Source organism: Aedes aegypti, chromosome 2 (genome assembly GCF_002204515.2).
Source record: "Aedes aegypti strain LVP_AGWG chromosome 2, AaegL5.0 Primary Assembly, whole genome shotgun sequence".
Taxonomy (NCBI): Eukaryota; Metazoa; Arthropoda; class Insecta; order Diptera; family Culicidae; genus Aedes; species Aedes aegypti.
Window position 1 is genome coordinate 200,496,927 of NC_035108.1, and position 15,472 is coordinate 200,512,398.

At 37.2% G+C, this 15,472-nt stretch overlaps 1 protein-coding gene across 1 annotated transcript; it reads right to left on the minus strand.

Moving 5' to 3' along the window:
- On the minus strand, positions 1 to 1,447 carry LOC5572865. The gene is made up of 2 exons (XM_001660574.3): positions 613 to 1,447; positions 1 to 534 (listed from the first exon to the last, which is right to left on the minus strand). Exons 1-2 carry the CDS (start codon positions 1,267 to 1,269, stop codon positions 382 to 384), a joined length of 810 nt encoding a protein of 269 aa, XP_001660624.1. The 5' UTR covers positions 1,270 to 1,447; the 3' UTR covers positions 1 to 381.
- Between the last annotated feature and the right edge of the window lie 14,025 nt (positions 1,448 to 15,472).

The following is a 15,472-nucleotide window of genomic DNA, read 5'->3' on the forward strand; positions in this document are numbered from 1 at the left end:
AGCTTATAATTTTATCATTCTCATATTGTGTTCATCAACACTCTAAGGCATTGTCCATAAATGACGTAGCATTTTTTGGCCAATTTTTGCCACCCCCCTCCCCCATCGTAGCCTATTTTCCCATGCCTAATACATGGTTCGTAGCAAAACCGTAGACTCCCCCCCCCCCTAAAATGCTACGTCATTTATGGACGGTCCCTAATCAACATTTAAAATATTTACAATTTTCAATGTTCTCGATATTTTCCCTTGAATTGTGGAACTACGACTATACCGTTCTGAAATGCGGTGTTTTACATTGTTAAAAAAGTTAAGGCACTGATAATTAATGGGAGATAAGCTCCTTCTTTTGCACAGTGTTTTAGACTTTCTTTGGATATTTCATTCGGGTTGACTTTGTCGTCGTTTCTTCCAAAGTAACTTCATGTGGTAAACTGTTTCCTTGTGCAAGTGTTGCCATAACAGGTTGACCATTTTGCCGAGCGTTGGTTCGTCGTCATTGCGCGACCAGTCCAAAATGAACTGATAGATTCGCTAAAATAAGGAAATTAATTTTATTTTTATGTGATACAAACTATTCTAAATTATGACAAAATCTTCTCTTTAGCTAACCTCCGATAACGTATCATTATCACATTCAAATGCTTCTATTTCTCCTTCCGAGTATTCCAAAACCCTCGCAAAATGCTTCCATTCATATCCCAGATGTCGGGATATGGTAATCATCATATCTGTATCCAGCTCATCCTCACACTCCATCATCTGCCGAATTGTGTCCGACAACTTTAGGTTGGCCCATTTAACCGGTCCATTTACATTGGTAGAAGGCCTTGTGCGGTCTTCTTCGGTACTGGCGGAGTTGAAGGTAAAGCTGTTGCCAATATGAACGTTTCTAGCATTTTTAATCTGATAAACCTGGACACCTGTTGCATTGGTGATTGATGTTTGTGGAGCTGTTAGAGCATTGTTTTGAACATTGTTGACGATGTTCTGTGTCAGAGCATTTGCTGTTGGACTTAGAAGTTGATCTGGTGCAGTGTTTGCGAGGAAAACCGAGTTTGACGAAATTCCACCAGAAAGTGATGTACTGGGAACTAGCTGCGTCTCTTCTGGTCTCGTGAGCGCAGAAACATCGTTCGCACTGTTTGTGCCTTCAATTTTATCATCAGCACAATCGCCAGCCCTTCGCGGAATGATTGCTGCGTCTGTTTCCAATTTTGAGCTCGATTTTGTAAAGATGTTTGTGAAAATGTTCTTGAACTTTGCCATTGGAGCTATTTTCTTCCGGAAACCTTGTACTAGTGCAGAAACACTGTAGCACTTTGTATTACCAAAATATTCATTATCCGCGTAAATTGTAAATCACTGGAAAAGTCACTGAATAATCCTGACGTAGTGCTGGAACTCAATGTCATTGAGTCAATGAGAACCTGAATGAATATTTTAAATAGAAACCACTTTGTTCGCTGAAAGGTATTAAAATATAATGAAAATTAATATATTTGTAGGTTCAGCCAACAAAAAAATATATCATAGGTATACGGTAAAAATGCATCCTGCATTGTTTTGTTTATGGTTATCACAATATGCCTATTTATATCGTTTCCATCCCTACAAAAGTTTGAATACCTCTCACATATTTTCTTTTTCAGGGTGTCTACTACACACTTAGATTATATTACTGGGGTCGGTAAAATTTTACTGGGTTTGGAACTACCGAAAAAGTCTGTAAAATGAAATCTGTCGCCACGCGTAATTGAAAAGCAAATTTCACCATGTTTGTTTTTTTATCGATATATGATATAAAAAGAAAGCTCTCTGCAAAAATCCAGTGAAAAATCTCTGTTTATTTTAGTTTATTTTATTTATTTAGTTTACTGACTTTTCCGGTAGTTCCAAAACCCAGTTATTTTTACCATTTTTACCGAACAGATTGGGTGTGTACCTGAAAAAAAATTGGAATTATCAGGGAATTTTATTCAACCTGGAGAAACCTGGAATTCTCAGGGAGTTTCGGCTACACTCAGGGAAATTATTTTGAAACAGTAATAGATGGTAAAATATGTGATTTTTGTGACAAAAAATCTCCTCGACCATAAAATTTTAAAATAATTTTTGAACTTATGTTACATCAATTCCAATTGTTGTCCATTCATTATTGAACATGCAATTGAATACAATACCTCACATTTGTCTTTGACAGCTTGCCTTTTTTAGCATTTGTAGGAACAACAAATTTATTTTTCAAGATAAATAAGCAAATTTATTAAATTAAAAAAAGTTGCTGGTAAGCCGTGAGTCAACAATAAAATTTGTTGACTCTATACAGAATTCTTTAGTTTTTACAATATTTTCCTCTGCGTGATGAATAACTGTTGGTGAGTTGGTAGAGAAATCTTCGAACTTAGCTATTCCTGGAAAGGTTCTTGACAAGATTCATGCTAGATTTCAATTTAGATTAATGACAAATTTTTAATGAGATAAAGATCGCCAGCAAAGACTGGAATCTTAATGAAAACCGAAGCGATTATCGACCAGTTTCTTGAAAGTTTTTTTCAGATCACTGAAGAGGTTATTAGTAGATTGCTAATAAGGTTTTTAGAAAAGCTCTTTGGTTAATTTTGCTAGCAATTCTTAGTAGATTTGTAGAGGTTGGCGAAAAGCTGAGCCAAAAAAAAAATATTGGGAGATATACTGATATCCTGGACAGATTCATTAAGAATTTCGTTTGGAGGTTATCCCGGGCTAATGATAATACTAATTATTGGTGAATCCTTGTCTGGATTACTAGTTGGACTAGTCCTTGGTCTATGATAAAGTTCTTATGAGGCGCCTGACGAGATTTTGTATGGATTTTTGCATATTTACAGCGAATTCTTCGAATCATCTCCATCAAATTTCTTTTTCATGAATGAATTCCAAGATCCCAAATGGATAAATAAATAGCGATAGATCCTTAAGGTGTTCTTAGCCAGAACTTTGTTAAGTTCTTGACGAGATTCTTGGCCGAATATTTAATAGAATGCTTTTTGAATCTATGTCATAAGTGTTAGTCAGCTTCACTGCCCATAAAAAAGTCCCATATGAAGTTAGTAGGCATTGAGAAAATAGCGCACAAAGTTTGAAGTTTGTCTTCTCAAACAAATATCCAAATTTTCTAGTACATTTCTACATGTCATTTTCAATTGGCATCACTGCACAGATAACTCATTATGCTTCTATTGATCAGCAAAAAATATAAACTTGAACACAATTCACGTTTTCCAGTTGCTTTTTGGATTGGAAGTTCATATAGAAACTGTTATGCCTTTATTTTTCAATATGGGACTGTACCAACATCATATTTTTCCACAACATTTTCAAACAAAATGTGTAAATTTTATATGCGTCGCAAAGTATATGTTTGAACATGGATGTTGCGATGAAAAAACGTGTTGGTTCGAAAATCCATATGGGACAGTTATGCTTTTATGGGCAGTTCATCGGAGAACAATAAAATGTATTTGGATATAGCGTTTTTGTTTCACAAATCAAGTATTTCTCAATGAACCAGCCATGGGCTATGTCTAAAATCAAATTTCGAAGGCATTCTTAGAAGGTAATGGTTTGCTGCTTTTGTTAAAATACAGTCCAATTTTAAATATACAGAGCAGAAAATTGTTTATATACTTCCAACATCTCTCTGAGCTTCCTATGAATTCTAGTGCGTTGATGTTTATTTTTTAGATATTTCAATAAATAAGTTAGGGAGTCGATGCCGGTTATGGACCCTTGGCGTATTATGGACCCCCTACAGAAAAACATAAAATTAACACTCAAAGCAACTTTATTCCTATGAAAATCCACCGGGGGAACTTCGATTACATCAATAGTCAATAGTTTCAGGCAAAATATTTGGTTTGAGACACATAAATACATATATTTTTTAGAGAAAGACGTGTGCTCAGTAGCAAGGTTGGTTGATTAATGATTAAATTTTCACTAGTTGATAGAGGATATACAACTCCCAGTATCCAAGGTGGTCATAAAATCAACTGCTCCTTCGATACGTCTCTTCACCCCCTCTCAGTTGATGGTCTCTAATCCAATCTTTGACCGCAATGTAATTAGTGCTGGAGCAGGTAACGGCTTTGTAAGAATGTCCGCCTCCTGCCTCTGGGTTGGTACATACACGAGCTTTACTTTTCGTTCTGCAACAGCTTCTCGGATGAAGTGAAACTTGACATCAATATGCTTGACGCGTTTTGTTTCTTCCTTCTCTGCCATAGCAATAGCACCTTGATTATCCTCGTGAATTGTTACAGGATACAGTTTTGATTCTCTCAGGTCCGCCAAAAGTCCACTGAGCCAAATGGTTTCACTAATTGAAGAACTCATCGCAATATATTCAGCTTCTGTTGACGACATAGCTACTGTACGCTGCTTCTTCGATGACCAAACGGTTGTACAGCCAAATACCTTAATAAGGAATCCAGACACACATTTGCGATCCAGCTCATCACTTGCATAATCAGCATCTACAAATACTTTGATTGGTGGTTCATGCAGGTTCCTCTTGAAAGTCAGCTTCATGTCCTTGGTAGCCTGAAGGTAACGTAGCACTCGCTTAGCGTGCCTCCAGTGTTCTTCTCCTGCAGCATCTTGGAATCGTGCTAAATAACCCACAATGAAGCACAGGTCTGGTCTTGATCCCAGCATCAGGAACATTAGGCTGCCAATTAGTTCTCGATATGGATGGTTACAACCTTCAGTCGATAGGCAAAGTTGCAGCTTCGTTTCAGCAGGTGTATTGACAGGTTTACAATTGTCCATTCCAAACCGCATCAGTATCTTCCGAATCAGTGCTTCTTGGGAAAAATGCATAGCACCATCTTCATCTCGTTCTATCTTGATGCCCAGAAAATGATGGAGTTCGTTCATATCTGTCATCTCGAATTCTTGTTTCAGTCTCATCTTGATTTCGTTTATCGTCCGGATATCTCCAGCAACCACAAGTAAATCATCCACGTAAATCACGATGTAGACGATCTGCCTTCCTTGTCCACGAACGTATACACAGTAGTCATGGCGGGAACGAACAAATCCCATGTTCACCAGCACTTCATTAAACCTACCGTTCCAACAGCGAGGCGATTGCTTGAGGCCGTACAGGGATTTCTTCAACAAGCATACTTCATTAGGCTGACTGCATACCCCCTCTGGAACTCGCATGTGCACCGTCTCTTGTAGAATGCCATTTAAAAACGCCGTTTTTACGTCCATTTGGTGAACCTTCAGGTCCCGATTTGTCGCGACAGCCAAAATTGTCCTTATAGTCGAAAGTTTGGCCACTGGTGCAAATGTCGCTTCATAATCGATGTGCTTCCGCTGCAGGTACCCCTTGGCAACCAAACGGGCTTTGTAGCGCACAGGATTCCCATCAGCATCAGTTTTCAATGTGAACACCCATTTACTTGGTACAGGTTTCACCGCATCAGGACACCTCACCATCGTCCAGGTTTGATTTTTCTCCAAGGACCTCAGCTCGTCATCGATTGCCTTCCTCCATTCTAACTCGTTCGGATGCCCGTTGACCTCAGCGTAGCACGTGGGTACCTGTTGGGATTCATCAGCAGCAGAAAGCGCCCTATATGGAGCAATAAAGTCAGTAAACCAACCTGGGGTCCTGCGCTCCCGACCACTAGACCTCGGAACAATCTCCTCACAGATGTTCCCATTATTCAATTGTGGTGGGAGCGCTGATGCATTTTCTTCACTGATGTTATCAGCAGTGTCCTCAAATTCATCTTCATCAGCGCTTGAAACCACTGGACTATCGTCATTCGTAGCATCGTTCTCAGCTTCAACAGTTTGTAGCACATCTTCTACCTCGGCCGGTTCAGGAGCAGGGATAACTTCCGGAATAACCAAATTTGAAGGCATTTCTTTCTCCGGTGTCTTGAACGGAAAACTTGTCTCATCGAATTTCACATCTCTGGCCACAAACATTTTTCTGGTTTTTAGATTCCACAGGCGATAGCCAGTCGGTGCATAACCGAGCATCACACTTCGCAGACCAGTTGCATCCAATTTGCTTCTTTTTTGTTTCGGAATCCATGCAAATGACAGACTTCCAAATACTCTCAGCTTTCCAACATCCGGTTTCTCACCATGCCAACATTCAGCGGGAGTGGTATTGCTTTTCAGTGCATCAGTAGGACTTCGATTTGTTACATACACCGCGTTCAATACTGCTTCTCCCCACATCGTCTTCGGTGCTCCGGATTCTGCAAGCATTGCTCTCATTTTTTCCGCAATTGTTCTATTGAACCTTTCTGCCACTCCGTTGTGTTGAGGGGTGTAGCCAACCGTTGATTCCACTTGGATTCCTTGCTTCGTATAATACGCATTCTGCTCGTTCGAAAAATATTCTCTTCCAAGGTCACATCTTAAGTTGGCAATCTTCAATCCAAACTTCGCCGTCGCCATGGCTTCATATACCTTGAAGTACTCGAAAACTTGATCCTTACGCTTCATCAGATAAACCACAGCAAAATGGGTATAGTCGTCGATAAATGACACGAAATACTGATACCCATCTGCCGTCTTCGGTGTAATCTGGCCACAGACATCTGTATGAACACGCTCCAAAGGTCTTGTTGTTCTCGGTCGAGTCTTGTTGAACGGCATCCGGATCATTTTGCTTTCCGCACAGGGTTCACAAAATCCTCCCTCATTGCTGACTTCACCTAGTCCATCAACCATCTCGTACTGCTTCAGCCGTCGAATGTTCTTGTAGCTTAAGTGTCCAAATCGTTTGTGCCATAACTGCAGCTCACCTTCGGTTCCTTTCGCAAGCATTGCCGAGCCAGGCGCCAGACAGTTCATCTTCAAATAGAATAGGCTTCCACGTAACATCGCCACGGCTATAATTTCACCATCTTTCGATAGAACTGCTCGATCTGGCTTGAATTCGACCTTCACACCGGATTTCAGCAAACGCGATAACGACAGCAAATTGAATTTCAAATTCTTCACACATAGCACGTTTCCGAAGGACAGCGTCAGTCCATTACCAGCCACCTTTCCTTTCACTGTGCCTTCTTTCGTAGCAATTAGCTTCTCACCTTTCTTCGCAATTTCAATCACCAGCGGATTATCGAACTCCTTGAAATCTTGGAACAGCTCTTCGTTATACGCCATATGACGACTTGCTCCCGAATCCAGGATCCATTCGATTTTTAATTCCTCGTTCAGATCCTTTCTTTCTTCCTGAGATAGTACTAATGCAATTTCTCTATCCACCGGGATGGTCGCCACTTGAGCCTTGTCGCGCCGATTCTTGATCTTCGGACATGCGAACTTTTTGTGTCCCACTTCTCCGCAAATAAAGCATTTTCCTTGAAACTTACTTTTCTCCGAGTTCCTCTCCTTGCTTCTCAAAGGCTTCGCTGCTAACGCTGAACTTGATCCATCCGAAACACCATTGACCTTGAAACCGCAGTCTCTTCCCGATCGCTTCTGCTCTTCGGCTAACAAACGCGCCTTCACCGTGTCCATCTTTAACTGATCATCTTCCAGGTTCTCCATAGCCGTTGTTACTACATCATACGACGATGGTAACGAAATGAACAGCTGGCTCACGGCATCCAATTCCGAAATAGTAGCTCCAGCTCCCTTCAACTGTCGAACTAATTCATCAAATCGGCGGAAATGGTCCATTAACGGTGTTCCTTCTTCCATCTTCAGCGTTGCCAGAGATCTTCGAATATAGGTTTGCGCCGCAAAACCCTTCTTCGCGAACGTACTTGCCAGGGAGTTCCACATTTCCTTTGCAGTGTTCTTGTCGCGCACGTACTCCAAATGAGAATCAGCGATGTATGCCACCAGAAGCGCCTTCGCTTTTTCGTCCTTTTCCCGAAAAGCTTCCCGCTGCTGTTGTTCCGTGGGTTCATCCTTCGTGATCATTTCCTTTACGCCATGGGCCGACAACTGCGTTTCTACCCGGAACTTCCATACGTCGTATCCTTCGCCAGCAAACTGAACAATTCCTACTTTGGCTGCACTCGACATCCTTCCGTCTTCTCCGTAAATCCGTAACAATCTTCACAAACTTGAATTGAATTGATCTTCAACGGCCAGACGCTACTGGGCCCATAACCTTTAGAGAAAGACGTGTGCTCAGTAGCAAGGTTGGTTTATTAATGATTAAATTTTCACTAGTTGATAGAGGATATACAACTCCCAGTATCCAAGGTGGTCATAAAATCAACTGCTCCTTCGATACGTCTCTTCATATTTGAACAGTTTTGTAAATGAAATCACACAAGAGGGTCCATAATACGCATTTCCAGGTGGGTCCATAATAGGCTCGTCGGCAGCGAGCCGGATTACATAGGAATCAAATGGAGGGTCCATAATACGCAACGTCAAATTTGTAAACAATCCTATTATGGACCCCGGGAGGGTCCATAATAGGCATTCGGACAACAGTTTTTCAAATGCATATTTCGCTGGAAAAATTGAATGATTATGTATGTTTCATAGACTTACTATGAAGTAAAGACATTGAATTTGTTGTTAGACTCCACAAAACGTATATGCGTCTGAGATATCATTGCGGAAAAGCGTCTAGAATGAATTTCAGCTACTAAGGGGTCCATTACTAGCATTGAAACCCTATATTTTTGTGCCCAAAAGTTTTCCGCAATGTAAACCGCCTTAAACTCACAGTATTTAATAAATTTAATTGAAAATCAGCAGTATCCGGGAAAATCCGGGAATTGGAAAATACATTTTGAATGAACACCATGATTGAGGCAGCTTGAGAATTATCTTCAAAATTGTATTCAAATGGTTCTAAACCGTAAGGCCGAATGTCGTTAAGCTGAAGGTCATTGGGCCGAAAATGTTGTTAGACCGAAAAAGGGGCCATTGCAAATATGATCCAAGGGACCATCGAAGTAGCCATTAAATCCTATTTTTACTATGGTTCTTTTACTGATATCGAGAGTTGACTGTAGTAGTTTGCATTTTTAGTTTAACTAGTCAAAAGTAATTTCGATCTAACGGCTTGCTCCCGATTTAAGCATGCCTAAACATTTTTATTTTGGTGAAATTAGTTGCTATTCTTATAGAAGAGTCCGGGTCTACCCCATTTGGCATAATTCCGTTTGGCATACAGTCGTTTGGCATAAAGTCGTTTGGCATAATAGTCGTTTGGCATAATGGTCGTTTGGCATAATTTGAAAAAGGAAGATACTGCAGTGGTACAGTAATATGCCGTACCATAAGGTGCGTCATAAAATTCCATGTTCCTTTTTTTTTCAAATGACATGGAATAACTTAGGCGTTGGATATATTTTTGTTAAAAATGCGCCATAATATCCCGGACATAATGACCCCGGAAGTCATGTATGGTACAATTCCAAAAGAGCTTTATTGGATATTGGTTTCCTTGAAAAAATGATGATAAGAAGTATGTCCTATCACTAACTGACAACGGAATGTACTATCGTGAGCAGTTTATACACACCCCTTTGCTTAATGGGAGGAATTTGATCAAATTCAATGTTTTTCACAATTATGCTAAACGACCGTTATGCCAAATGGCGATTATGCCAAACGACCGTTATGCCAAACGACTGTATGCCAAACGACATTGTGCCATACGGCATTATGCAAAACGGGGTAGACCCGAGAGTCCTACTATGCACGGACACGTTGTGTTTCAAATTTGTATTGCAAAAAGTACAGTATTTTTGACGTTACTAATTAAAAGTTTTAAAAGTAATATGATTGAAAGCATAAGAATAGGCATTGATGACCGTACAATTCGTAGTTGGTAGTCTGTAATTGATCGGAATAATCAAAATCGTACAATGAACCAACAGTAGCTTGGGAGTAACCATCTACAATGTAAAATTTCGAGGACTCCATATTTAGTAATTTCAATAACGGCGCCGGCCACGTCCTTGTGGTCATCGGGGAAGGGATGGAATGTTAGTGTAACGTCCATTGCTACAAGAGACCGAGATCACCTCTGCATCTCCATGGTTTTCATGGTTAATGATGCGATTCATGTAGCCTCAAATTAAAAATGTTATCTATCAGTGCTAATTTGAATTTCTATGTGCAGCTATTTTTTTTTATAAAGCGGGAATAAGGGCTTATGCCGATATTTTACAGTGACGAACCATCCATAATTTGTTTAATAATTGACTAAATGAAAAATTGTCACAATACAAATTGGTGTTTTCACAAGCATGAAATGAACTCACCAGTTGGTAATCCATCCTCAACTGAAGTCGGAAAAACTGTGAACCGACAAAAAAAAATAAGTTGCATGAACCCGCACAGTGAATTCACTAAGCACGTACACGCAGAGGAATGATTTTTAAAATCAATAATATTCTGTATTGAAATCAACAAAAAAAATATTTTTTCTCGGCTAATAATATATTTTTTTGAATTCAACAACAAAATTTTGTTGTTTTAAAAAAATATTTTTTTGTTTCTACAATCAGTCGTGAACAATAAATATATTTGTTGATACAAAACCTTATGTTGAACCAAAAAATAACTGTGTTGCTTTTAAAATTTATAATTTTTGAACCAAAAAAAAAAAGATTTTTAAAACAAAAATAATATATTTTGTTTTCAAATATATTCATTTTTGATCCAATATTTTTATTTATTTTTTCTGGTAGCCGGATATTTCATTTGAAATAATAATAAATAAACAGACTATTTTCTCTCGATTTAGATTTTATTTACATCTCATTTACACATAATCATCAAATGAGTTATTGCCTTCTTATAAGCTCTAGTTAAAAAAATGCATTTGCCATTTCTGCAAATAACTCGGCATTTTGTTGACGCGGTCAGCACGTAATTAACAATGTACCGTTCACGAGTGATGGCTTCGGAATTACTTTCTCTTACCACCGGTGATGCGGTTGAAAGGCAATCTGTGGATAACGGTGGAGATACCTATGATACATAGAAAAATACATTTTTTTAACACTTCCTCCGTTAATTTATACCTGGACAATCCATGCACGCATTTCGTCCGTTCAGCCAAAAATGGCGGCATTATCAATTCTTTAATATCCTTCCGTTCCAGGATTTGCATGGTTTCAAGAGTATATTGATTTTCTCAAGATAATTAAATGCGTCTAAGTTCGTTATCAGATAACTACATGGAAACAACACAATTTCTTACCCAGAAGATGATTGATAATTTCTTCAGAGTCCGAAAGTCAGCAATAAATCCACCAGCTTCCTCAACATTCATAGCCAGTACTTCTTCTGTTGAATCCATTTGAGTTTTGTTTCTAATCATGGAAATGGCGTCTGACAAGCCGTGCAAGCAAAGAACATGCACATACACTCTCATATAATACATATGTATGTGTGACAATATTAGGATTTTTTGAAACCAAAAAACTTTTTTTCAAAACGAAACAGATTATGTCAATAGTCAATAAAATATTTTATTGAATCTAAGCAACTTGTGTTCCTATCAGTTTGGTGTGAAAACAACAATTATTTTTTTGGAACAATAAAATTTAAAATGTTTGTATTCAACAAAAACAATTGTAGTTTTTAAAAAATATTTCAATAATATTTATTTTTGAAACAAAAAGGTCTGTTTTCTCTGCGTGTACAAGTGAACTAGTTGATGTAAATTCAAAACAGTACCGCGTAATGTAGATATAACATGTGTTTTCCACCGATTGGTTGATGTTTTAAACACTTACCGACAAAAACATTTTTCCTTGGATACAAAACGTCTATGTAAGTGTTTGGCCCATAGAGGACATGTCTACACAAAAACGTCATATTTTGTCTAAACCAATAACTACCTACTAGTATTGTATTATGGTATTAAAGTTTTAAAATTACTCCTGTACAACCGGGCACAAAGACTGTCCGGTTGTACAGGATTCTCCCTTTATCCCCTCTATCGGCATTTTTACATCGAAACATATTTAAATCGTAATAATTTTATTTGCTTTTCGATATTTCTTCAACATATTTTATTCTAAAAAACTGTTGTATTTTAAGAGCATTTGTCGATTGAACATTGGTTGGGAGACCGAGGTATAGTTTTAGTGAACATGTCAGGCTTCAGAATTTTACTCATATTCGATTATTTGCTTTTCAAAAGAGTATGTTGTGAAACAAAAAAAGTGAAGCAAATTAAGGCAACCGTTTTTGAGTAATAAGCATTCTTTGTTTATGTTACCATTACCAATTGACCATTTCTTGGCATTAAACATAAAGAAAAAACATTTAATAATGTTGGCGTTTCTTAGAATCAACTCAACCAATTTGTGTAATTGTTTATGCTCTTTAACATTTTTATTGTATAGCGAAATTTGGGGCAAGTGTGCCATAAGGGCAAGTGTGCCACCCCTGATTTTTATAAAAACTACAAACTATTTTTTTTTTTTGAGCTTATTAATATGTTCCCTTGTAGTTCATAATACAATGATTAAAATATGAGGAAAATTGCTCTATTTTTCACGTATTTACATCGACATCGAAGTATTTAGTTTTACATACGAAATCCATTTTGGTTGAAATATAGAGTAAGGTGGGGCAAAAGTTCGAGTGGGGCAAGAGTTTCTTTTAAATATTTCTAGCTCAAATTAAATCAAAACTAAGAAATGTCATGGTGGTTCGAATGCTATTCAAGTAAGAGACTTTCACTCCAAACATCATAAAAATCGATTAAGATTTGGAAAAGTTATGGTTATTTGTTGTTTTTCGACGTAAATATTATAACACATTATAATATTTGGTCAAACTTTCGATGCATGGAACCAAATGAAGATAAAATATTTTTCAATATTTTATGTAAGGGCGTTTCTTGGCCTATCATAAGAATGCTTTGACGTGCATTAGTTTTTCCATAAATAATTGGAATCAATTTTTGGCCCATAGCGGGGCAAAAGTTCGAATCTGCGGGGCAAAAGCTCGACCCATGTATAAACCCACGGAAAATTTTTCAAATTTCCTTAAATCTACATAGTATCTTCAAATTTAGCGAAATTTGCCTGATCGTGCGAAAAATGTCACAAAAATTTTACATTTTCACTTAGTTTTGCGAAAAACTGCTATTTTTTGGGTGTATTACAATTAACCCTGTTTTGGTCATTTTTTAATGAAAATTTAGTGTGTATTTTTCGGCAAACATAAGTTTACAGCTGGTATAAAGTATGCCTGGCATAAAAGTATTGATATTTAGTGTTTTAGCCAACGAACTTTTGCCCCATCGGTGGGGCAAAAGTTCGTTTAAGACAATCAATTTTGAAACTATTATAACTAAAAATGGGTAAATATGTTGACACAAGTTTGTTCAGCAAAGTTATAGCCAATATGTTGAAGGTTCGCTGTATGGTATTTGTTTTGTTTCATCTGCTTTTATTTTCCTGGAAACTTTGATTATACCACTAAGGTCGAACTATTGCCCTACCTTACTCTACACTCTTTGGGGCAAGTATGCCACCTATTTGGTAAACAAAAATGGTTGAAGTGAAATTCATGAAAATGTAAACGTCATCAACAAAATCATAATAATGACCCAAAATGAGGCACCAGTAGTGGTTTCTGAAGTGTAGAAGGGGAGTAGCGAACATTTTTGCTCCCGAAGTGATTTTTTCTCCAAATATTCGATAATAACATGGTTTTAGGCGTATTAAGAACTGTTTTACTTATATTCATCAATATTTTACCGTTATTTAGTTCTGATCTAGCGTAATATTATACAGATCCCCCGTAATGAAATGATAATTCATATATCGTATTGAATGGAGACAAAAATAATGATATTAAATATCGAATTGACTAGTAGAGGGTTCCGCATGTGATGAGCCTTGTTATAAAGCATCCGCTTATGATGGTAAACTTAAAAATATTTTTAAAATTATCAATTAGGCTCTGCTTTGTTAGCAATATTAACATGAAATAAAGAAAATTTCATTAAAAGTAGAATTAGATGAATGTTCATTCGGTGGCCGTCTTGCCCCATAAGGGTGACACACTTGCCCCAGCTCAAAAACTAATATTTTTTCAAATTATTTTCTTTTTAAATGGCACAGTGCTTGTGAAGAGATGTGAGACTAACATCATGAGGCTAAATTGGTGGGTTTTTTAAGCTTTAAACAAAGTTAGAGAACAATTTGCTTAAGGTGGCACACTTGCCCCATATCCCGCTAGCTCTTATTTTATTTTTATGAAATAAGAGCGGTTAAATTTGTGACATTACATAACCCTATAGGTTATTTATTATTTATAGAATTTCAAACAAATATTTTCTTTATTTTTCATATATGTGGAGCAGGAAAAAGCCCTTGGGAGTGAAGATCAAGTAAGTCCCATTTTACAAAAGGCATAAAATGTACTCTTCTTTTCAATATAGGGTAAATCATGTATGTCTGACACCCTCAGAATAAAATTTGGACAGGGGCGTTATCTCAACATCCATACAATGGTTTCTTAAAATGACGGTCATATCATAAAGTTTTATGAGTTTAAGTGACTTATGCATTCTTTCGGTATTTGGATGTGTATTTTAGTGGTAATCATTATTTTCATTTAATGCAAGCAAATATAATCAGAAACACGAAATACGCCTGCAAGTATGCATGCATGCGACATTCCAGTGTATTTCATCAGATGGCCAAATTATATCAACTTAACCCTCTCTTTCCCATGGTAGCTCCAGAGCTCCACTAGTTTTCGACGAACTGGAGACAACCCGAATTAGATGAATACTTAGTAATAGTTACTAGAATATGTTTATATACTCATCAGATTAATCCAAAAGTAAACTAACTGTTTCAATATTAAAACTATTGATAAACAATCAATTTACTATTGAAAAACAACCAAACACTTTTTTACCGAATTCGAAAACTTAAGACCATTTGCAACATTGTTTGTTCAAGTACTTTTGATAAAAACGCTTTTTTCGTAAAGAAATAGTCGATCAAAGTCGTGGGAAAGAGAGGGTTAACAAAAACCGTAATCTATTTTGGACATCCCCTGATTTATGCCTTATATACTCATGTTAAGATTTTAGATGAACTTAGCTTCAATTTTAGATATATTTTATCATATTGCCACTTTTAAACTTTTATGAATGCCAATTTTGAGCGTTATTATTGCATAAAATGTATGCTCTTGAAATGTACATTCTCTTACATTCGTAGGTTTCACAGATGTTTTGTTGATGCAATTTACAACTTTGATATTTTTGAAGCCAATTTGTAATTGTTATGAAACTGGTCATCATTAATAAGTAGCATAGTGTATTAAGGGGGCAGGATCCGTCATTGATTTCGGAATTTTCAAAAGCAGTTTTTTCGTTCAAAATCAAGCAAATTTACAGGAAAATGTGTTCACTGTATTCCATTCTCCAACCGAAACACAGTGAACACATTTTCTTCGAATATATTTTAGTTTTGAACAGAGAAACTGCTTT